The 25,127-nt window shown below is 38.4% G+C and overlaps 1 protein-coding gene across 2 annotated transcripts in view; it reads right to left on the reverse strand.

Annotated features, from left to right (window-relative positions):
• Window positions 1–1,206: 1,206 nt before the first annotated feature.
• tppp (tubulin polymerization promoting protein) overlaps window positions 1,207–25,127 on the reverse strand; it is a 78,190-nt gene continuing 54,269 nt past the window's right edge. For both annotated transcript variants that reach the window (XM_008112994.3, XM_003222311.3), the window contains exons 3-4: window positions 14,493–14,643; window positions 1,207–13,470 (exon numbers count right to left, since the gene is read on the reverse strand). In XM_008112994.3, the coding sequence (XP_008111201.1) occupies window positions 13,276–13,470; window positions 14,493–14,643 (346 nt within the window). In that variant the 3' untranslated portion in view covers window positions 1,207–13,275. The remainder of the gene's footprint in view (window positions 13,471–14,492; window positions 14,644–25,127) is intronic.

Genomic DNA, 25,127 nt, shown 5'->3' on the forward strand with positions numbered 1-25,127 from the left:
CTTGAATCCTGGGAATAAGCTATTCAATTCCTCCCAGAATAAACTGATGAAATAAAGTGACAGAGGCATTTCCAAAAGCAATTCCGTTCGCTAACAGCCTCCAGTCATAGGCTGTGGCTTCACAGTGGTATGTGCTTGTGTCTTTATACTCGTCTACCCTTTGTTTATTTGAAAATATGCACACATGCAAGTATTTAACTGTATGGACCAAACCACCTTGATCTAGAAGCATGCATGACAAGAACAGTGCAGTTCCAATATGAGGACCACATCCTAACAATACTTTTTTGGTGTGACTCAGGTTCTTCTAAGAGGAATAGATTTCAAAAGGTGACTAAGGCAGTGTGTCCAAAGAATTGTGGTATTACTGCTAGGTAAAACATTGAGTCTGCAGTTAGTGCTAATGTATCTTATTCTCTAATCTGTACATGTAGCTGTTGTGGTTTTGCATTAATAGCTGCATCTCTATCTATCAACAGTTATTATCCATGCCTGAAACTAAACTAGGACAACAAACTACATTTGGCATCTTATTTAATGAGGAAGTCATAGTTTCCATCCCAGTGTTGTTACAATTGCTAAATGTAGAGCAGCTGACAGTAATTTATAATTTAAATGAAATAAAATGGAAAACACTTTGCTTGATGTAAGAAACAGCTTTCAAAGGCTGAAAGCATTTGGGTGATGTCGTTTTAAGATCATAGTTGAAGGACACATAGTCAACTTTCTTTGCATAGTGAACCTTCCACATGTCAGTTATTGAAGTGCATCTTTGTGTAGTAAGGTGCATAAACAAGACTCCATGTTCCTGGATGGGGAAAAGGGAGGAGATACATGTATGTCTGGCAGAGCTTAATGCTTCATGAAGCCAGTATAAGAATATGGTCATTCTTTCTATACCCGATACTTAAACATTGAATCTACAGCTCAGAAACATTATAGACCCTAACTGTATGCTCTTCCATACTCCCATTAAAGGTAGTGAGAATATGCACACTCAATTTACTGTTTCTGAAATTCCCGATCAGTGAAAATAACACAGAATTACCTTGCTTACAGTCCTGAATGAAACATAGTTTACTTGGAAGAATTGGCTCCAAGAAAATGATGAAGAGCATTTGGACTTGCATAAAATACAAAGAAGGCCTAATAATAAAGAATATACATGTACAAATTAATCCCATTTGCACAAGAAAATAAGACAGCTATATTAAACATATTTATTTACGGTACTTCACCAACTTTACTCAACAGAATTTACATTACAGAAAAATTGAATTGTTAGAACAATGGCATACAAAGTATAAAATGAACAATTCTGATGCAGTACTATTTGAATAACTGCTGAATGTGAACATTTCTAATTCATTATGAATATTTGTTTGATAAAAGCAGCTTACCATAGTTAATGTGGCTTTTAGACATTAACAAGAAATATTGTGAAAATTTCAAGACCCACAATACTTTTCACTATAATAACATTCATACTAATTATGGTTTTGGCATTAATAAACTGTAAAAATATATTGCATTTACGTATGTATGCATACACATATATATATAAATTTGACTCACTTCCTGAAAAAGCCTAGGTCAAACTAGTATATAATACCTTTCAAGTTTCCTTCAATTAATTTGTGTCAATAGTTAATACTAGCAGTTTAAATTAATAGAAAAATAAAGACATAGTATTAGAACAGACCTTCCTTTTTCCTATTAGATCGGCCAGGATAATCCGCAGTGGCTTTTCCTTGAAAGCATACATTATTTTCTTTAGTCATTTAGTCAAATCTACAATTTGTAGCAGTGCACATTAGAAATTCTGTGTCTAGGCTGGATCGGCTCCCAAGATTGTGTATTAATTTTCACAATGTTAGAATTCCAGTGGGTAGAACAGGCACAATCTGGTAAAATAAGGGCAAACTAAATAATATAGGAAATTTGTAAAACAAATTCTGCCCAAATACATTGGATGTTAGTCCTTAGATAAGTATGTAGAGTGCAGTAGTAGCAGCACCCTATTTGCACTATATCGTGACCATTTTTCTCCTTACGAGGTTTCTGAGCATGCATAAGCACCCTACTGTTCACTGTTTGTGGGTTTAAATTAACTGTCTGTAAAAATAAAGGAACTGGAGGAATCTGTGTCAGTATTAGGATAAAAGACATTTCTCCTCATTCCACCACATGATGTACAGTAGAGTCTCACTTATCCAACATTCTGGATTATCCAACGCATTTTTGTAGTCAATGTTTTCAATGCATTGTGATATTTTGGTGCTAAATTCGTAAATACAATAATTACTACATAGCATGAATGTGTAATGAACTACTTTTTCTGTCAAATTTGTTGTATAACATGATGTTTTGGTGCTTAATTTGTAAAATCATAACCTATTATGATGTTTAATAGGCTTTTTCTTAATCTCTCTTTATTATCCAACATATTCACTTATCCAACATTCTGCCGGCCCGTTTATGTTGGATAAGTGAGACTCTACTGTAATTACATCTTTAGGTAGCCAAGGCATTCATAAAGCCAAAAGTGCCTCAGCATCTTCTCAAAGTAATGTGTACATGGCAAGACAAAATTAACAAAGAATAATATGGACACACATGATCACAATATCAGTGAAAAACAGTTTTCAGTATAAATACACACTTTTCTTTCCTGTGCTTAAAACCTGTGGACGTATGGAAATGCCAGTAAGCATAATCTATATACAATAGAAAATATTTCAATACACATTGAAAGAGAACATGTGGCCCTCTGGTTGTTGAACTATAACTCTCATAATCTCTTACCAAGGACCTGGATTTCTGTCTAGAGAAGAAGAAAATCGGAAGGCCAGCAACAGCTGGAGGACCATACTTTGCCCATGCAGGTCTTGCTCAAGCTTGTGTTCTATTGTAACTTGATATGAGCCACGTCTGACTCAAAGCTTACCAAGATGCTACTGTGGCTACATACTGCATGAGGGAGATAGATAATGGAGGACAATGGGTTGGATCCAGACTATATTTCACACAACACACTGAACTCAATGGAACAATATAATGAACCTTCCTTGAAGGTTACAATGTACACATTTATCTGGGAATACCTCCCAGTAAATGCAGCTAGAGTTACTTTTGAGTGAATGTGATTGGATTGCACTGTCAGTCTGGACTCAACGCAATGACCTATCAGCGCAACTATCTCTGAAATAAGCCCTGTTGAGTTTTTTAGGAACTCTTTTGAACATAGTTTGGAAATCACTGCACTGGAACATTTGTGCACAGTTGACACATCATGGGGTTTATTCCCAATGCACTTTTCAGATGAGGCTATGAAAGCAAAAACTTCATAGACAAAACGTGAAGTTTACATGCTTTTATTTCAACATCTAATAAAATGACTTACATACACCTGAAGTTCAAATACCACATGAGCAATGTCTATCTTAGGAGTGGATATTTATCTGTAGTGATGTTACCATAGAGGAAGAAGGAACAAACATTTTGTGACTTGCATTTACAACAATTATCAACTGCATCTACATTAAATTTTCACATTTAAATTGCATACAAACTCACCTGAACAGGGCTTTAAAACAATCCACTTTAATGGATTACATTTTTTAAAAATAGCTGCCAGTTTAGGAATATTATGTGCTATGCAAATCTCCACTATCATACTTCCAGCTACCCATTTATTCTTTTTTATATATATACAAAGACTTTGGTAATAGTTTTGGTAATAGATTTCAAATGTAATTAAGTCTTGAGAGCAGCTCTTTATGGGAATGCAAGAGCAGCAGTTTGATCAAATTCTTTCTCAGAAATATCTTAACTGGAATTTAGAGACAGTCCATATAATCTATCAACCATGGATTGGCTTCAGATTTATGTATGTTAAGAGGAGACCTAGGGAAATCAATAGATCTTAAACTATGTGTGAAAACTAACTTTCTACATTGATCGCAGCAGATTTACACTAAACATAGGTTTGGATTCAATTCCTTTTCTATAGTGGTTTTCTGCTCTCATTTGAACCAAATATTTTCTTAAACTCTGATGATTCTTAGAGAAGCAATTTTGATTTGTGGGGAGTTTATTTACATATATAACCTATAAAGCTTTTCTTCCATTTAAATTCAATTTCTAAACAATTGCAGCTTACAGAGAATATTCCATTCTAGAGTTTAGTATGAAAACTACACATCCAATGGAGTATGGGACATGCCCTCAAAAACATAGAAATCACTAAGATGCATGGAGGCATTTTTGACTATCAGTGAGTAGAGGGAAAGAATTCAGAGCACATTCCCATGACCAAACTGAAGCATTAAGAAAACGCTAAGCAGTAACTTTTCACTATGCAACTTGACACGTATTTGCATGACATTATATTGGTTTGCAACAACAGTAGTCTTTTATCCATAATTATCTACCAGGGATGCCATAACAGCAGAATTACTGGTATTGTTTGTACAGCTTTCCAATTTTTAGGAGGTTTAAAGGAGTAATCTACTGCCACTGGGTTATTCCCTCATGCCAGCTGATCAAGGCAGGAGACCAAACTGCTAAACCATTTCAATTGTTCCTCAAATTTTTGGATTTATCAATTTTCTCAGTACTTCATAGAAATTTCATAGATTGGCCCTCTTAAAAACAAAAGTTGCATTCTCATTTCTCTCTGTGTTTGCTTACCCTGGAAGACAACAGCAAAAGAAGCTAAATTCCTTTTGTCTGGAACTTACGTTCTTATGCTGTTAGAGCTAGAGGACCAACAGTATCTAGCACAGGAGACAAATGTGTTGAGACCTAGTCATACTTCGAGGAGACTAAATGAAATCAGTGAGACTAGGAACACAACTTACAGGGCAGAAATGGCAAAATTATTCTGGAGTGGGGTACACTTGATCACGATCGCTGCTCATCCCTGAGTTGACTCAGGAGCTGGATAGAGGCTACACTCCATGCTCCTTAACAATCCTGGTGGCTACATGGCAGATGCACAGGTGAATGGGATAGAATTGTTTTGGTGCCATTCACCTGTAATCCTTACCTTGCCCACGTCAATCTGCTGTTTGCAATGTCCGCTGGCCATGAAAATGGCACTATTTGGTGCCTGGAGAGATGCAACCCAGAGCAATGAAGTGACGGGAGAGAGGAGAGAGAAGGAATTGTTCCTCCCTCTCCCCATCCCTTCTCTTATTGCCTCCATGCACCGAGTGATGAACAATGCCATTTTCATGCTCGGTGGACATTGCAAATGACAGATAACTGGGGCAAGATAGGTGCTATCCCCTGTCGCCCAGCTGCCCAAGTCTGGGGGAAGTGGGTTGGTGTGTAATCAACTGTCTGTTTTCCAAAGTTGCTGGTTTTGGGAAAGCTCTGGAGTATCCAACAACTTCTATTAATGCTGTTCAAGGCCATGTTATGCCAAATTAGCTATATGTTTCGTGGAGCTGATTCGGTCCCCCCTTTGGTTTAAAGTGTCAGCGAGGATGCACTTTAGGTCAACATACCACTTACAGAAATAAGCTTTGCTATCTAACCTTATAGTCAGAATAACAACAACAATCCAAGGAAAAATTTTCCCGAACACTGGAATTCCAGGTGCTTTGCATTTCAACTCCTTAAATTCCTGATCATTGGTTATAAATAAAGTTTTATTATTATTATTATTATTATTATTATTGGTCAAGACAGGTGAGGCTTCTGAAAACTGGAGTCCAAAACACCTGGAGGATTAGTGTTTGGGAATCACTGTTATAAGGTAGGGAATTCTCCTAATGAGGGTAAGGAATATCAATTTTTATATGTGAGAAAAAAAGCCTAAATTCCACCACTTCTTATTGGTACTGATATGGCCTTCCATTTACAGTGATTTTTGTAGGTAAATGCCTTGAATGTAGTATTCTTTACTCTCACATCTACACAAAAGTAATATTGATGCAGAACTCAATCTACAGTCAACTAAACTGTGTGATAACATGAACACAATTTAAATTATTCAAATCTGTGATGTATTACTATTAACAAGTGTTTAAAGTTTTAAATTAAACACAATTTAAGACACTTCTCAATGAGATGTATAATAATGATTTAGATCTGAAAAGGAACACGAACACACAATATGCACTTCCATTCTGATTGTGAAGATTTGTCTCAGTTTCAATTCCAAATGTACTTACAGGAGAGTGGTCACTTTGTGGGAAGCAGGATGGCCGATTCTAACTAAACTGCAATGCTACTGGAAAATAAATATAAGTATCACAGGCTCCTTAGTTTATACCAAACTTAACCCTAATAATACTGCTTGTGGTTTTGATTTTCCAGTGATTAACCTAAAATAAAATGAACATTCTCTTGAGAGGTTCCTATGTGCCTTAACACTATTAGGATCAAGATGGAATGTACATGCTTTAGACAAACTGGGGGGAGGGGATATTTGCCTGATAAAAGTTATAATATAATACAGTATATACGTAATATGGCTGGAAAAACACCACATACTCTGGTTAATTAAAAATGGCATTGAAAGTCAAAAGGTTCAATCCAATAGGATCCAACTAGACATGGGATTCACATCCAAGAATTCTCTCACTTCACTCTATTATTGCCAGCCTATGCTTTATACAGGCTTGTATAAATGCTGACTTTTACATAGATTAACACTAATCATCACATTTGGAATCTAACAATGAACCTTAAATGTGTGCACTATGAGCCAAACATGAAAAAGGAAAAAAAAAGTTTATATGGTAATCATGCAAAAGCTAAATCATTATGGGGAAGGTATATGACCACCACTATTGCTTGCATTTTTCTCTTCATTGTAAAGTTCAAGTCAGTTGCTTTGGTGCGAAAGGAAACAGAACAAGCATATAACTTCTAGTAAACACAACCTACGGCCATGTGTTCTTTGTGACTACAAATGTGTAACTAACTACATTGTGCACTTAGGCACAAACTATCTCCAAACCTATTGTATGAGTTTAAGACTACAAAGAAATCTGAAATGTTAATTTTATGGTGTATTGGGAGAGTGGAGCTAGACAATAGAAAATGCCAATCTCTCAGAAAATATGGGAGCCCTCCAATATCACTGAATATTGAGACAAGAATAATATCTTCATACCCGAAATATTTTATCTGATGGAACTAAAATAATCTTAAGCCATGATTCTGACATGGTTGTCTCCTATGGAAGCCTGGTATTTGTTGTTTGATGAGAGACTTGAAAAGTTCTATGGCTAAGAATTCTACATATCCCTCCCTAAATTGCTAATCCTAGGTTTCCATAAAATATTGTTGTAGAAATGAAAGTATAATTATGGAGTGGTTGTAGTGGATTTGGAATCTCAGTGTAATTGTATATAGGCAGCCCCCCCCCCACCTTCAGAGGTTAGGGCCACAGGACCCCCACAAAAATGAAAACCTGAGATATCACCTTTTTATGGGATCTCTAGGTCCCCAACATGCCTCTAAGGTCAACGTCTGCCAGAGATTGACCATAGTGTCACAACGGAGGATAGAAGATTCCTAGAAAGAACATTTTAATCAAATCTGCAAATAATCAAATCCACAAAAGTCAATTTAGAGAGCCAACTGTTGTATAATTGTGTTTTGTGAAAACAGCCCACCACTGAACCCTTTTTTTTAAAACATAGAAAACCAGAAATCAGTGGTAGAACAACTGCTTTATAAGTGTTTGGGACAAGTTTATTTCTGGCATCTCCAGTTAAACATGATCAGAGACTAGACCCTACCTTTCGATAGAACAAAGGGTTTGCCACAAACAACCAGTCTGGAGTTTCAATAATAATGAGCAAAGTGACATTTTTTTCATTACTATTACTACCACCAAAATTGGTAATACAGTAGTTTACATTTTAATCTATGGAGAAAGGGAGGGATACTTGTGGAATTTGAGTGCCCCCTTAGGCCCCTTCTTCAAGCAGCAAAAGCTATACTGGAGTGAGACTTTTTGTTTGGTTTCTTAGCGAATTGCTCTGTTTTGGATAAGAGAGCTCTGAATGAGACTGACCAAAGTATAAGGTAGCTTCATATATCTAAACCAGGGATGAGGATTGTGTGGCCCTTCAGACAACAGACTGCAATTTCACCATTTTCACTGTGCTACTAGGACTGCTGGGACATGTAGACTAAAGAAACATAGTAGGTCACATAATTCTCTGCTCTAAACTATAATAACATCTCTATTGTCTCAGGCTCATCTTGTCTAATGTTCTGTTTACACACTGTCCAACCAGATGCTTCTGGAAAGCCCATGAATAGTAAATGAGCACCCTCTGTCTCCTTTTTCACAGTAAATGTAATAACATAGAGTGATACTACATACTTGGTCATTCTCAAACTGTCAAGGCTTTACCTCTTGAACTGTCTCTGAGTTTTGCTCGGCTAACCAGATATAGCCCTTTCAGGTTAACTAAACACTCAGGAAGTGCAGTAGTGTGTTCAGCATAACAATCCCAGTACACACTGGAACCTACTGGATTTCATGTAGAATCCAAGAGAGGTTGGGCTTCAGGAACTAAATGACTATACAATTAAAAATACCAACAGGCACAAACAGGCTCAGGAGAGCTTCAGCATACATACACAACTTCTTACATAAATATCTGCCCATTTGTTTATTGCACTGCATTTTGTGCACATGCCATATTTACCAGGTCACAGTGAATAATTAGCAATACCTGTATACATGGCATCCTGTCAGCATGCACTGTGGGGATTTTTTTTTAATAAACATAGTTTCTGGGTTTTTATAACTTGGTATGAGTTATATTGCAGATTCAGTAAAGTCTCACTTATCCAACCTTCTGGATTATCCAATGCAGTCTGCCTGGATCCACAACTGTTTCTCTAGGCAGCAAGGACTGAACTTTTTACGGATTTAACTTCGGACAATGTTGTTACTGCAAGTTCATTTTATGCAATTTTATCTTTATTTGTTAGTAGCCAATGTTTTTATAGTCAATGTTTTCAATACATTGCGATGTTCTGGAGCTAAATTAGTAAATACAGTAAAATTACTACATAACATTATTGTATTAAGCTGCATTTTCTGTTGATTTGTTATAAAACATGATGTTTGGTACTTAATTTGTAAAATCATAATGTAATTTGACATTTAATAGGCTTTTCCTTAATCCCTCCTTATTATCCAACATTTTCGCTTATCCAATGTTCTGCCGGCCCGTTTAGTTTGGATAAGAGAGACTCTACTATAATGGCATGCCAAGAATATTGTGTGCTTAATATGATTTCTTCAACCTGAAAAAAGTTGTAAACATTAGTACTGTAAATCAGTCTTTTTTTTTTTTTAAAAAAAAACAAAACAAGAATCTATAGATGACCAATATCTATCATATTCACATTTGAAGAATATTTTCACATTTCTCTCCCTTCTGTCTTTTGAGGGAGCCAAAGGGACAGTGTGTTCCTAGATTCAGACTGCTATATGCCAGGGACAAAGAAGGCCAAGAGATGTGGGATGTGGGGCAGGTGAGGTTGGGGATTAGGATGAGAAATGGGGACGCCATGTGTTCTCTTACCACTACTGACTGGGAGATTGGCCCAAAAATGTGTTTGCTTATTGCAACTATGTCATTCAGCAAAGGCAGGATCTTTAATAGTATTCTTATCAAGGAAATCAGGCAAAGGGAATTATATCAATGTTCAATGACTCTAATAAGTGAAGTACTGTATAATCCCCATATCAGCAGAGGATACATTACAATAGGCATGGGCAAAGTTTTTTGTTTTGGGGCAGGCTGGGCTGGGAAGGAAGGAGGGCACCCGCTGGGTCGGGTGGGGCTGGATCATCCTCGGTCTGTCCTCCCAGCATAAGGATGGGGCTGCTTTCCCCATCCTTATGCTGGGAGGAGGGCAAGACATGCGGTGACTGCCTTGATCCTACCCAATCCTCCCCCCATCCTCCTCTCAGATCCTCAGGCTGTGCTCTCGGCATAAGGATGAAGTGGCTCGCCCCATCCTTATGCTGGGAGAAGGATGCGACAGGTAGTGGCTGAGAGTGCTCCAGAGGGCTCCCAGTTGCCGCATGCCTTCCTGGGGCTATCCTCCCAACATAAGAACAGGGCCACTCACCCCGTCCTTATGCCGGGAGGAGGGCCCAAGTAAAGCATGCAGCGGCTGGGAGCCCTCTGGAGCGCTCTCAGCCGCTCTGTGCCTTCTTCCCCTGTCCACGTCTGGCTCACGGGCCTTAGTTTGCCCATGCCTGCATTACAAGATGGCCCCCAATGTGCCTGAAATGGTGGATCATAGCAAAACCTATATTTTGATTATACTTGTGTCAAAAGCATGCCATAGGATTGCACTGGAAGACCTAGAGCAGTGGTGGCAAACCTGTGACCCTGCAGGTACAACTCCCAGAAGCCCCAGACGGCTTGTCCAATGGTCAAGAATTCAGGGAGCTGAAGTCCAAAACTGCTGGAGGGCAACAGGTTTCACACCACTAACCTAGAGAGACCCACAAATACTTCCAGGGAGGAATATTTTTTAGAGCATTGGTAAGAGAATAACAAATCCATAGACAACAGGGTAGTAGTGTAATTTATAAAGCCAGTCTGCTCTTAAATCCATTGAGAGACCTGCAGCTGAGTTTGGTGGTTATCAGAAAGTTTGTCTTGGTTGAGTGGGGAACCCTTTGTCCCTGCTCAGCTAAGACAACATGATGACAACAATAACACTCTTCTTACAATATGCTCCTCTTGCTAATGATCAAACAGCATTTACAGACAATTCATTAAAGCAAATAGTGCATAATGTTGTCAAACCAAAGTATACTCCCCAGTCCTCAAAAGACAATGGAATCTGGAAGAATAAGCAATGAGGCCTGTCCCAGATATTGTAATGTATTCATCTCTCTGTACAATAATAGAGGGGTCTTCCACATTCATAGCGTTATCTGAAGGCGGAAATCTGTTGCTGTTTCTAAAGTTCAGAGTAGCATACTAGCATGAGATTTTCTGGTACATTCTGCTACATTTTTAAGGGTTTCACACCCAGTTTCCAAAGTATACACAGCAACTCACTGCTCTATTACTCTACACCAAAGAATTGTGACTGATCTCTGACATGGCTGACATGCAGCCGACAAACTGGCTGTGGGAAAATATCTGCCTCTTTGGGGGCTAGGATTATTTGAATGAAGCAGATGAGCAGAATTCAGCAACATAAACTATAAAACCCTTTCTTGGCAATCACCTGTCCAACTGTTTGGACAACCGTACCAAGGTTCCTGGAAACCCTTCTTTTCTCAATCCTGTCATTTCAAAAATATTAAATTCTTTTGCCTATAAAGGCATCACTTAACAATATTTTTATTTTGGAATCACTTTTAAGTAAGAAGAAATAGTTGTTGTTTTTTAATAACTACAACTACAATGGAGATGTGGTAAGTCTCTGGACAAGAGCCAATATCAGGGTGTTAATTTGTGTGGAGAGACATTAGTGATTAAGAAAAGTAAACTGGAACAGCCAGGTTTACTGTGTATGTTACACCTGCTCAAGAGTCAGCTGTAAAAAGTGGTAAAAGAGTGAGTGAATCTCTGTTTTTCTAAAAAGAAGCTGGTGAAGATGATGGCTGAAATGCTGAATTCTTATCCAAGAAAAACAAGGCTGAGTGCTCAACTGCTGGCAAACATCCATATAAACACTAGAGCCATTATTTTATTGGATTATAAACTCAATATAGTTAGTGTACTATTTATTCAGTAAGAAACATCTAACGTATCAAGATCACACTATGAACTATATTGTGTTGCCCTTTTTAGGCAATATAAATTGAGAATTTCTTTTTTCTTCTGTATATAAAAGTCACATTTTATGCATTCATTTAATTTAAACAAGCCAAAGAATTAGATCATTGGGAAAAATAACAATGCCATTTTTTATCTTTTCTACTTTCATTTTCTTCTTGTATTAATAACACAATAATATTGTGTCTAATTTACAATGCAGTGAGTAACAGAAGAACCAAATTTGTTAATTTATATTGCACATGGAAGACAAAAGAAGCTGTTTAAACAATACTATGAATATAAATGTTGTTGAAGAAAATAACCCATATGGTGACGATTTTAATGCAAGTCAATCCTTTGTGGTAGGCTAAACTGCCACCTTTCATACAAACACCCAGTAAGTGTTCACCCACGCATGGCACTAATTCAATGAAAATGTCATTTGTGACAGTTGCAAAAAAAATGACACTGAAGAATACATAACCTTAAATGCTCTTTTGAACTCCAGTTTGAGGCACTGCACATTTAATAATAGCAGAATCATACTGTCTGGTCCCAAACAAAGTAGAGCAATTGAATCCATTTTGAATGGTCAATCAACACATAGTTGAATTCCATTAATTCAGTGGGTCTACTCCAATTGGAACTAACAATAGGATTCACTGTTACAACCAAAGTCTTCTCAGTAGCTCCTTGTATTCATATTTTGATACCTCAAGGTTCAATATCATGTGTGTTACAAAAACAAAAACAAAAGATTTGGGAGGGGGGAAAGACTGAACTGTCATCTCACTTCTCTTTGCGAAAGCAAGGATGAATTGAGGGCTCAGTTATCATTTTAATACATATTAAATAGAAAATACATCATTCAAAACACCAGGTTAGTCTTGCCCTTGTTAACAACTGGAGACGAATCAATAAATATATTTGTTTTTCCAGGATAGCACCTTTACAAAAAAAGCCCTGAATTTTTTTAAAGAAGTAAACAGAAATTTTATTCCCCTTTATTAGAAGTTGGATTTTTATCTTCAGGAGTATTTGTTTCTTTTTAAGACATTGTTCAGTAATAAATAATCAAATTTAGCAACTGGATGCGTCTTAGAAAAGCTATAATCATCACACAATTCTTACTATAAAGCATCTATTCTAGTGGAAAAAGAGTTGCTGCTATAGCCAAAGGAACAGGACAAAAATCTAGATAGAGAGGAATGTTTGCAATGTGCTATCAATCTGGGGCAAGGTGTGGTGAGAGAGAGCCCTTGGATGTGGCTTCTTGCTTAAAAGCTCAACCTTTTTGCTGCTTCCTTTTCATTGCCACAAAGCACGAGGAATGTAATGAAGTGGGGCATCACTGTAAGAGTCCCAAAAGATGTCAAACTTGTTTCTGATCTCACAAATACTGATCATCAGTTGAGTTTTTCAGGCATTTACAGCGAATGAAAAGAAGTGAGGCTTGTCTAGCTCACCCTTACAGGTGCTTTTCTGTCAATCTCCAAGCTTATTTGCTTCCTTGAACTTTATGATCGTATGTGCCAGCATGCTTGTACCCAGACACATAGCCAGACGTGTCAACCAGATCTTCACGCCCTGCTTTGCCTTTGCCTCTCCCACTTGGATCAAATCTCTCTTTATGGGAGCCAGTGAAACGCGTTGTGTCTGTAAGCCGTGAGACAGTTGGAGATGAAATGGCTTTCTGTTAACAAGGCGAAAGAGGGGGAAAAGGGAGAAACTATTAACACTCCAAAGAATATATAAAACACTAGCAGAATGGTGGGAAAAACACAACTCAAAGGGTTATTTGAGGGGGCCTCAAACATGGGGAAATTCTTTTTTAAAAGATTCTTAAAAATAATCTAAAATGCCCCACATTCAGTATGTTTACATTAGAACCTTGAAAACATTTCATGTTGGCCACATACTTTTTAGACATGCATCATTTCACGACACAGCAATTCAGTTTCACTAGCAAACTGGAAGTTAAAACAAACCCTTATAAGAGACATGGACACATACATAAATGTAATAACACATGTATGGAAACACAATGAAAATATTTCACTTATATTTTTTTAAAAATATATGATTTATTGCTTATTTCACATAGACTCCAGTTTCTCATTCTGTTTGCATGACAACCTTACACATTGCAGCCAACACAATTTGGAAAGTAGATCCAACTTTTCTTATGAGAACTGGAAGCTGTACTATTTAGAGGCTTGTGTAAGGAGGTATCTGAAACACTCTTGTGAAATACATGCTATTTGTTTGCCATTCCACATGGCAACAATTCTGTTTCCCCACCCCATAATCAAAACCACCACTGGAAAACTGGGAATTCTCAGTCCCTCAGATGCTGACATCTTCATTTATGCAAATATGCTGATGGGCGTTATATCTGTCTCGTACTTAGTCTTTTATACTAGTTTTAAACTATGACATTGGATGTGTTGTAACAGCAAATTCCCAGATTAGTTTAGTGTTTACACCTTATTCTATCATTTGGTTATTTAATATTTAATATTTCCTTTACTTAAGTGAAATTTGTTTTTACTGTTCTAATGTAGCACAAATTCTATGTAAAATATACTACATATTTTGACATTAATATTGAAATCTGAAATATATACAGAAAGGATGTTGGCTTGTGGTTCTAAGCTTTTTTTTGGGGGGGGGGGGCGGATAATGCAAGATTCATTATATGTCAAGTTACCATACCGTGACGCCTGATATGACCGGTCCTTTCCCTTCAATTAGCTTGAACATTTCTTGTACTGCTTCTTCGTTGCTCTTATCTTTGAACCGTTTTTTGGATAGTTCCTGAAGGGCTTCCTTAAACTGATCATAAGTAATTGTCCTGGACTTTCCCCTAGAGCAAAATAAAATAAAATAAAATGGCAGGAGTTACAAAAACATATTTCCATATCTTTTATATGAATTATACACTATGAGTAAATCCCTAAAAACAATGACCACATGGGCCACTAAAGCTCCAATTTCCTTAGAAACTCTTCTTCAGTTGGGCCAATAGTTTTGCTTCTGGATTTCATGATTTTTGATGAATATTCCCGATCTAAATATGCTATGAGTTTCATTTTCTCATTTTTTTTCCTGTGTGAGGTATGACTAACTGCAGTTTAGGTACAATTTCCTTGTTTCTCCATCAACCCCCTCCATGAATTCAACACTAGATTTGTGCTCCTTCTCAGAATCCATGCTCCCTGTTCTCACAAATTAAAATTTCATTTTTGTTATACTTTTGGTATGTAATTTTATAGTCATAGTGATTATAAGTATAAAACATGGGAAAACAAGAAAAATTCAGTCAAGTAACTAGAAATGTAAAGCGAGGTGGAAGATCAGAGGGAAATTTCTGTGACAAATCCCAAGGCTCTGGGTCAGTCTCAATGGTCCTTGCAGAACATCTACCCTTAAAACCTTACATGCTACTTTAAATGTTTACCTCAAATAATCATGGGAACTGTTATTTGAGGCTTACACAAATTCTCTGGAAGAAAGCTAATGCTTTCCTTCATGGAACTAAAGTTCCCAAAGGTGTTTGATGACAGGTGATGGACTATTAGATCAGCTTCTGATATCATATTCAAGTAAATGGAACTAGAAGCAGCAGTATCAAATTACTTCAACACTATGGCTCTGTTCGGGAAAAAGATATGAAAGATCAGTGTTATATTTGATGAAGAAACAGAGGAAGAAGAGCTGCTTCCAGGCACCTATGTGTACACACATGTGGTTTTCATGCCTGCAAGTCTGTTTTTGGAACACCATTTCCTAATGGTATACACTGTCTAAAACCTTGAATTTTAGAGCAATTTACTTTTTTTGAAAATGCTAAGGGAATTCCCAAGGCCAGGGCTGAGGTGTCACTAACAAGCACATGACTTTCCTTTGCAGGTAATACAGGTATGGAAATTGATGTTCTGAACCAGTAATCTGGAGGAGGGATAGTGGCATATTAGGTCAGACAAGATGGACACATTGGTGGTATAAGGTTCATCTCTCAAGTTAAACAGACTTTATTGTTTTCCAGAGTGGTTTCATTTCCCTCAAAGCAGGAATGAGAAATTTCTAAGGCCCTTCCAGACAGGCCCTGTATCCCAGGATCTGATGCCAAATTTTCTGTTTATCCCAGTTAATCTGGCAGTGCAGACTCATATAATCCAGTTTAGAGCAGAAAACCTGAGATCAGATTCTTGGATATGGGGACTGTCTGGAAGGGCTCTCAGACTCCTCATCTGACTAAGAGCCACTTCTGGCCCACTACTTCCTCTGTTGGTAATAAGCAAGAGGAATTTCTTTCTGTACCATGTTCATCATCCTAATTCCACACACTGAAATAATAGCTTCTCTGTGTCATAGATGGGGTCAGACCAATCTCAGAGGCTGGGAAAAACTGTCTTTGTGACATACAAATGTTAGTCAATTGGTATCACCCATAAACAGCATTGGCTGTAAACTTGCAGAAAAAATTCTCTCTCTCTCCAGAATTGTAAACTGTTTCTGAACCTGTCATGCTAATTTCCTGTGATGTTAAAAGCCTATCGAATTCTCACAAAGGACGGGTAATCTGAAGTTGAATTGAGGACAAGCAAAATGTGTATACTCCATTCTAGTTCTTTAGCTTCAGGACTATGAATAAGGCAACATTTGCCTGAGGCTCAGGCTTATCCATCAGTAAATGGTATGTCACTGAAATACAAACGTAAGCCAGCTAGGCATTGACTGCCTGACCTAATTACTTAGTTTGTAAGAGAAATTCTAACAGACATTGAGCAATATTTGATCTCCACAAACACTCACATGTCTGTAATTTGGGATAATTCCCCTTGAACTGGACTGAGTGCCATGCTGCTCCTATAAACAGTGCCCAAGTTTGTTTATGGCTATGAAATCTGTTTGGAGAACCTAGGCTGTAAATGGTGCAAGGAAGAACTCCAATTCACATGCACACCCAAACTAGGTTAAAAGTTGGATATAATCTTTGTTAAAACTGTGAAGTCAGAATTGCACTGATAAACATATGGGGATTCTGTGGGAAATAAATAAGATGGATGAAAACTCAGCAACAGGGGTAGAATCCTGTTAACTAAACAAAAAATGGCCAGGCTGCTATAGTTATATCCAGTTTAGGAAAACACATCAGATGAAGGCTTAAAGTTACATCTCAACTGACATCACAGGAGATTGGCGCTATGCATATGCAGCCTCTGCTTTGAAATAATTTCTCTTCAGAATTCAAAGCATATTTTAATGTAGACTTTATGTTATTGATATGGTAGCAGGACAGTTTTTGTCTGTACAATTTATACAAATCAACAGAGCTCAGAAGAACTCAACAGGGTTACAAATATTAGCTGGAATGAACTACTTTGACAGGTACCTAGGGAAGCAGGCTTGAGTTCAAAGAAAAATTCAATGTATTGAGTCACAAAATATAACTCTACAAAAGTATTGTTATCTGTTAGGGGATATGGTGGAGTATTGATCACCTTATTAAATGAAGGGGCTGTGAGATTCAATCCACCTCCAAACTTTATGTTTTGAACCAGCCCTGTTGCTGCCAGTGAGAAGCATGGCTTCTGTCAGGCATCCTAGTGTCCTAGCCTCCAGGGCCCGCTGAGTTGATGGGACAATCCAGGGGGAAAAGAGGGCAGCAGTGGGCATTAGGAGGTCAATAGCCTCCGCTCAGGGGCCCTGAAAGACAACAAGAACAAGAACACCATGGCTACAGGGGAAGAGTTGAAAGAGGAAGCAGCAAGTGTCATTTTGTGTTTTCACAGATTTAAGGGTCATCCTCAAAAAAGCATCTTGAGCTCCAAAACACATCATGCATTTTGTAAAAGCCTTACCTAAGTAAGATTTTTTTTTAAATGATGAAAATGGGAATAATTCCTTTTTATCCCTATGTTAAGTTTTTAAAGCTGCACATTTTTTTAAAATGCTTTTTGCAAGGAATAGGGAATAGGGAGAAAAGAGGAATTATTCTACTTGACATTCATCAGGCATGAGAAAAACAAATCTTGCCATTCCTGGTCAGCCAACACAGATGCTCTGTATAAACACAAGATGCATTAATACCTATACTCTGTGCCTGGTGTTCTGGTATATTTAGCACCAAGATGAATATAGAAAACATCTTGTTACAGGAATGTTTGTCAGCCTTCAGGCAATACACTCTTAAAATGTTTATTCTGTTGTGTCAGACACATTTGCTTTCATTGGACCCATTCTGTGCCCAAGGTTAATCTGGGAAACAAATAATGTATTGTGTTGTCGAAGGCTTTCATGGCCGGGATCACAGGGTTGTTGTATGTATTCTGGGCTGTATGGCCATGTTCCAGAAGTATTCTCTCCTGACGTTTTGCCCACATCTATGGCAGGCATCCTCAGAGGTTGTGAGGCATGGAGAAACTAGGCAAGAAAGGTTAATATATATCTGTGGAGAGTCCAGGGTGTGAGAAGAGTTCTTTGTCAGTTGGAAGCCAGTGTGAATGTTGCAGTTAATCACCTTAATTAGCATTGGAAAGGTTCGTCTCTTGCCTGGGGGGCATCCTTTGTTCAGAGTCATTAGCCATCCTCTGTCCTCCGAGTATTGCTTCCCATCTACTGTTCTGATTTTTGAGTTTTTTAATACTGGTAGCCAGATTTTGTTTATTTTCATGGTTTCCTCCTTTCTATTGAAGTTGTCCACATGCTTGTGGATTTCAATGGCTTCTCTGTGTAGTCTGACATGATAGTTGTTGGGAGTGGTCAAGCATTTCTGTGTTCTCAAATAATACACTGTGTCCAGGTTGGTTCATCAAGTGCTCTGCTATGGCTGATTTCTCGGGTTGAATTAGTCTGCAGTGCCTTTCATGTTCTTTGACTCTTGTTTGGGCACTGCGTTTGGTGGTTCCTATGTATACTTGTCCACAGCTGCATGGTATACGGTAGACTCCTGCAGAGGAGAGAGGATCCCTTTTGTCTTTTGCTGACCGTAGCATTTGTTGGATTTTCTTTGTGGGTCTGTAGATAGTTTGTAGGTTGTGCTTCTTCATCAGTTTGCCTATGCGGTCAGTGGTTCCCTTGATGTATGGTAAGAACACCTTCCTCTGGGTGGATCTTTCTCTTGACTCTCATGGCTTGTTCTTGGCCTTGCAGCTCTTCTGATGTCTGTGGTGGAGTATCCATTGGCCTGTAGAGCCCAGTTTAGGTGTTTTAGTTCACGTTGGAGGAGATGAGGTTCGCAATGAATACTGCTTTCCAATGCTAATTAAGGTGATTAACTGCAACATTCACACTGGCTTCCATCTGACAAAGAACTTTTCTCACACCCTGGACTCTCCACATATATATATTAACCTTCCTTGCCTATTTCTCCATGCCTCACAACCTCTGAGGATGCCTGCCATTGATGTGGGTGAAAGATCAGGAGAGAATACTTCTGGAACATGGCCATGCAGCCCAGAATACATACAACAACCCAAAGAATTTATTTACACTTTGCTTACATGCTTTTGTTTTTGTAATATAAAAAGCTGCCTCCACTTCAGGCAGAACAAGCTGGAAGACACAATTTGATGCCCATTCAAAGATATTTGCTGTCAACATTCAAGAGTTGCTTAAATCTAAGTCAGAACACGTAGAACAGTCATATTTTTTGCATTCAAGGGGAAGGAAAAGCACCTTTTCTGAACTTCCTTCAATGTCTGTGAGAAACAGCTTTGTTATACACTCCCTGCTCAAGCTGGGCAAAAGAAACTATTTCAATATTTCCAGTGGATATTTGTATTTAAGAAATCATTGAAAGCATTTTAAATATGTGAGCAGTATTCAATAAATGAATTTGTCTGTCTTCTCTATATCTCTTTTCTTTGACATCATTTTAAGTTTTAGATTGAGTTTTCAATTCATGTATTATCTGATACAGTTTGGTGGTTAAAACTAGCACAGTAAATAAGATGAAATGGGATGGATAGAACTTGTCCTGCTGAGCTTTTGTATTGCTGTGCACTGGTACATGCCACAGCATTATGGATAAAAAAACCCATTACATGACAGTGGTCTACAAACATGCACCTAAAGATAAAAAACAAGTATCTCGTTCATGTTACAAATTAATTTTGTTCTTCAGTTTCAGCTTTTTTTCAAATCTTGTTTTTACATTTTTCATTAGTACCATAATCAGTCATAAGAATCAGTATTAGAAAACACAATTGTCAGTTCACACTTGAAATCTCTCACAGCATTACCACTCTCACACAACTTTTCGTCAGAGAAGACCCACAGCTCCAACTTTGTAAAGTTTTATGTTGCTAAGGGCTGACTCACACAGGTATCACTATATATCAGATGATGACTTAGCACCCAGTTGTCTTGCAAGTAAACAATTCAGTTTTCTTCATTATGCAACACTTCATTTAATTTGCTACTTAGAATACATGTCCGAATGTCTCACTAATTTCTAGGATTGATTTTCTTACTATTGTTTCAACTCTTTTTTCATCACCTGCAATGTGTTTAAAATACTACTGAACAGATTTACTGCTTCAATGCAACATGAAGTCCCTGCTTCAAATGACAGAGCTGAAAAACACTATAGTAGTGTCTCACTTATCCAACATAAACTGGCCGGCAGAATGTTGGATAAGCGAATATGTTGGATAATAAGGAGACATTAAGGAAAAGCCTATTAAACATCAAATTAGGTTATGATTTTACTAATTAAGCACCAAAACATCATGTTATACAACAAATTTGATAGTAAAAGTAGTTCAATAGGCAGTAATGCTACGTACTAATTACTGTATTTACAAATTTAGCACCAAAATATCATGATGTATTGAAAACACTGACTACAAAAATGCGTTGGATAATCCAGAACGTTGGATAAGTGAGACTCTACTGTACCTACTAGGCTTGCTCAAATAATTCGTTTTCCCCGTTTACCGTTATTGATTCGTTTTTTTCGATTGTTTTGAAGCAATATCGAACCTTGGTTGTCCACACGTCTGGATATCGCGGTTTCGAATCGCGAGAGGCCGTTTTTTCTTATTTCTTCGTTTTTTTCGAAAAGAAAAAAAAGCTTTTGCAAAGCACCCAAACTCCTTTCCTTTTGCCCCTCAGCCAATGGGAGGCTCAGCCAATGGGAGGGGGCGAGGGGGAAGGAGGCCGAGGAGGAGGAGGAAGACGGAGGGGGGAAATGGCCGCCGCCGCCGCCGCCTCGCCTCAGCTCAGTGCATTAATTAATTGGGCCTTAATGAGCCCCCTTCCAAGCCAAACCCACCAGAGAAACACCCTCAATGCAAACCTTGCAACGTCCTTCTCTCCTTCTTGGACACAAAGGCAAAGGGAGGAGGCACTTCGGGTTCCCAAGCGACCTGAAAAGAGCCATAGAGAAAGGGAGAGCCAGTGCGCATGCTCCACCCTCCAAGGCACACAAGGGGGAGTTCGCATGGGAGCCGGAAGTGTTGGGGCCTCCGTCCCTCCCTTGCTTTTCCTCTTTGGTCTCCCTATCTTGAACACAGAACACGCATGAAAAAAAACACACCATAATTTCACAATATATAGTTTAAATAACAAAAGGAAGAGGAAGGAAGAGGCCCGGGATGCGAGGGGGTGTGGGCCAGGCCCGTCCTCGGCTGCTCCCAGGGGCCCAGATTCGCACCCTCCCTCCCCCCAATACAGGTCTCCAGTCCATACTACGCTACATGAACTTGAATGGATACTGTGGTTGTGTTGTCGAAAGCTTTCATGGCCGGGATCACACTGTTGTGGTATGTATTCCGGGCTCTATGGCCATGTGCCAGAAGCATTCTCTCCTGACGTTTCACCCACATCTGTGGCAGACATAGAGGTTTTGACGTCTGTGCGAAGCTAGGCAAGTGGGGTTTATATATCTGTGGAAGGTCCAGGGTGGGAGAAAGAACTCTTGTCTGTGGGAGGCAAGTGTGAATGTTGCAATTGGTCACCTTGATTAGCATTGAATAGCCTTGCAGCTTCAAAGCCTGGCTGCTTCCTACCTGGGGGAATCCTTTGTTGGGAGGTATTAGCTGGCCCTGATTGTTTCCTGTCTGGAATTCCCATTTTCTGGGTGTTTCTGGGAAGGTAATGGCACTCCATGTAGTCATGCCGGCCACATGACCTTGGAGGTGTCTATGGACAACACTGGCTCTTGGGCTTAGAAATGGAGATGAGCACCAACCCCCAGAGTCAGACATGACTGAACTTAACGTCAAGGGAAACCTTTACCTTTACCTATACACACACACACACACACACACACACACACAAGCAGGGACTATATATATATATATACACACAATATATATCACACACACACCAATTTAACAAAGTTTCAGCCACAAAAACAAAGTTTCTGAAGTAGAACAATGACTTTCACAGTAAAGACAACCCAATTTAACAGGAAATAAGACTTTCAAACCAGGAACAGATTACTGCAATTATTAAAAAAAGGTTTATTATAAAATCTATGAAAATTTGCCAAAAATCAGAGGATAAGGGAAACGTTCCACATTTTGGTGAGCTATCAGTGTTAAATGTGTTCTACCACTGTACCAAGTTTGAAGAAGATCACTCAAAAAATGAGGGCGGGAGAGCCCCCTAAGTCCCCCCCCCTTCGGGCTGTTTTTGGGCCACCGCGCATGCGCGTCCGCCATTAACGAATTAATTTAGAAAATAACGAATTTTCGTTAATTTCGAAAAATTTTGGGGGCCAAATTCGTTATTAGCAACAAAAACGAAAAAACTGCCCCCTCTAGTATTGAAACGAGTTTAGAATCAAATTTTTCATGGATCGATCAAGCCTAGTACCTACATATTGTGTGTGCCCATCAAGCAGAACAAATATTTTAATTCTGAAGAAAACATGTTTACATTATAAAAGGCATTCTTTTATTTCAGTGACCTAAGTTTCTTAGAAAAGTTTTAAAAATTCTAAGAAAACGGTTTGTCTCATTTTCTGGGGAAAATTTGTTTTTAAATCTAAAGGCATTCCTGTTGATATCGGTGTATTGAACATTTACAGTGCAGGAAGGAATCTATCTAATAATAATAATAATAATAATAATAATAATAATAATAAATTTATTCTTATATCCTGCCCCATCTCCCCGAGGGGACTCGGGGCGGCTCACAGCAATAATAAAAACAGTGACAAATTACACATTGTAAAATCAAACATGAAAAGCAGTCATACAATCAATACATACATCACATGTTAAAAACAAGGAGATAAAACAGTTCTAGGCCGAAATAGAGGGCTTCTATAGCTTCGTGGCAGAAGTACTCAGCAAGGTATCAATAATCATGGCAGAACACTCTCTAATTAAATTAAATTAAATGGGCAGACAAATCAACCCCCAAAAATTAGTCGTCAAAGGCCCTCTGGAAAAGCCAGGTTTTAAGGCTTTAAGGCTGGAACATAAGCCTGAACCAAGAAAGACCAACCAAGCAAAGCTCTTCAACAAATAAGGAATGTATTATCACTCCAAACAACGGGGAAATGTGATATAAACAGACCACAGAAACATCCCCCAAAGTAAACAAAAATTGAGAAAAATCTCAGAAGGAATAACCATTAACAACCACTCTTTCTGCTATTTTCTGCTTGATCATCTTATGTATGTTGCACAAACAAGGGACAAAAGATGAACAAGAGAAAGTTCCAGTCATTTTTGAAAGCATGGATGCCAATGATTCCAGATGTCTTTTGCAACTGCTATACTGCACAACAACTTGATCCACTACTATATATCTTCCAGGGAGACTAAACCAGTATCACAAGGATATACAACACATATATGACCTCTGAAAACTAATATGGTGAAAGATACAAGTAAAGGACATTTATCACCCACATTTAGAACAACCTATGATCTGTGATAATACATTGCCGTGAGTCTATCTTATTTCCTTGCTGTCTCTTTCCAGTTGTGGGACATTTATTTATGCTAGAGGGCACAGAGATGGCAATTCAGTTTCAGAAAATGATACTATTAGAAGCATCTGCTCACTTTTGGTCTAGAAGGTGCCATAAGGTACAATTTCAAACAGTGCTAATGACAAAGAAAAATGGGTGGTATGTAGAGAAACCAAGATGATGTCTAAATAACTAATGAGCTAAGACTTAAAAAGGACCTCTACAAGAAATCAAAGAAAGGGGAATCACCAAAAAGGAATTCAAATAGCCAGTACATGTAGGAAGAATGTCAGGGACTGGCTTGGAGGAATGTAGAGGGATGACCCAATGCAGTCATCCCTTCACATTTGCGGGCTAAGCATTCATGGATTTCGCAGACTACTGTATTTACCACTACCTTTGCTTCTGTCCTATAGGTAACTAAAAAAATATTTCTCTGTAGACATTTCTAGGTGCTCTGGTATGATTCTATGATCAGCTTCTCTTAGACTGAAGAGAATGAAATTTTATAAGTGTGAATTTAATAACAATGATGAAGTTTTAAGAAAGTTGAAAAAGGAAGATTAAGACAGGAGAGAGGTGGAAATTGGAGGAATTGAAAAGAAAGCTGAAACTCTGTGCCAGTCAAAACAACAGCAGAAAAGGGGTTTTAGATAGGCAATTCAGAAGAGACAAAAGTGGGGGAAATGGTCAAACGGACAGCTTGATGACCTACTCTAACAGATTAGAGAGATGGGCCAAAACTAACAAAATGAAGTTCAAAGGGGACAAATGCAAGATACTCCGCTTAGGCAGAAAAAAGGAAATGCAAAGATACAGAATGGGAGACGCCTGGTTCAACAGCTGTATGTGTGAAAAATATCTTGGAATCCTCATGACCAATAAATTAAACATGAGCCAACAATGTCACGCAGTGGCTTAAAATGCCAATGGGATTTTGGCCTGCATAAATAGGAGTACAGTGTCTAGATGCAGGGAAATCATGCTACCCATCTATTCTGCTTTGGAATACTGTGTCCAATTATGGGCACCACAATTTAAGGGATATGTTGACAAGTTGGAATGTGTCCAGAGGCGGGCGACTAAAATGATCAAAGATCTGGAGAACATGCCCTATGAGGAGCGGCTTAAAGAGCTGGGCATGTTTAGCCTGCGAAAGAGAAGACTGAGAGGAGACATGATGAAGGCCATGTATAAAGATGTGAGGGGAAGTCATAGGGAGCAAACTTGTTTTCTGCTGTCCTGGAGACAAGGACGCAGAACAATGGCTTCAAATTACAGGAAAGGGGATTCCATCTGAACATTAGGAAGAAATTTCTAACTGTGAGAGCTGTGTAGCAGTGGAACTCTCTGCCCCAGAGTGGCTCCTTGGCTTTTAAACAGAGGCTGGATGGCCATTTGTCGGGGGTGCT

This window comes from Anolis carolinensis, chromosome 6 (genome assembly GCF_035594765.1).
Source record: "Anolis carolinensis isolate JA03-04 chromosome 6, rAnoCar3.1.pri, whole genome shotgun sequence".
NCBI lineage: Eukaryota > Metazoa > Chordata > Lepidosauria > Squamata > Dactyloidae > Anolis > Anolis carolinensis.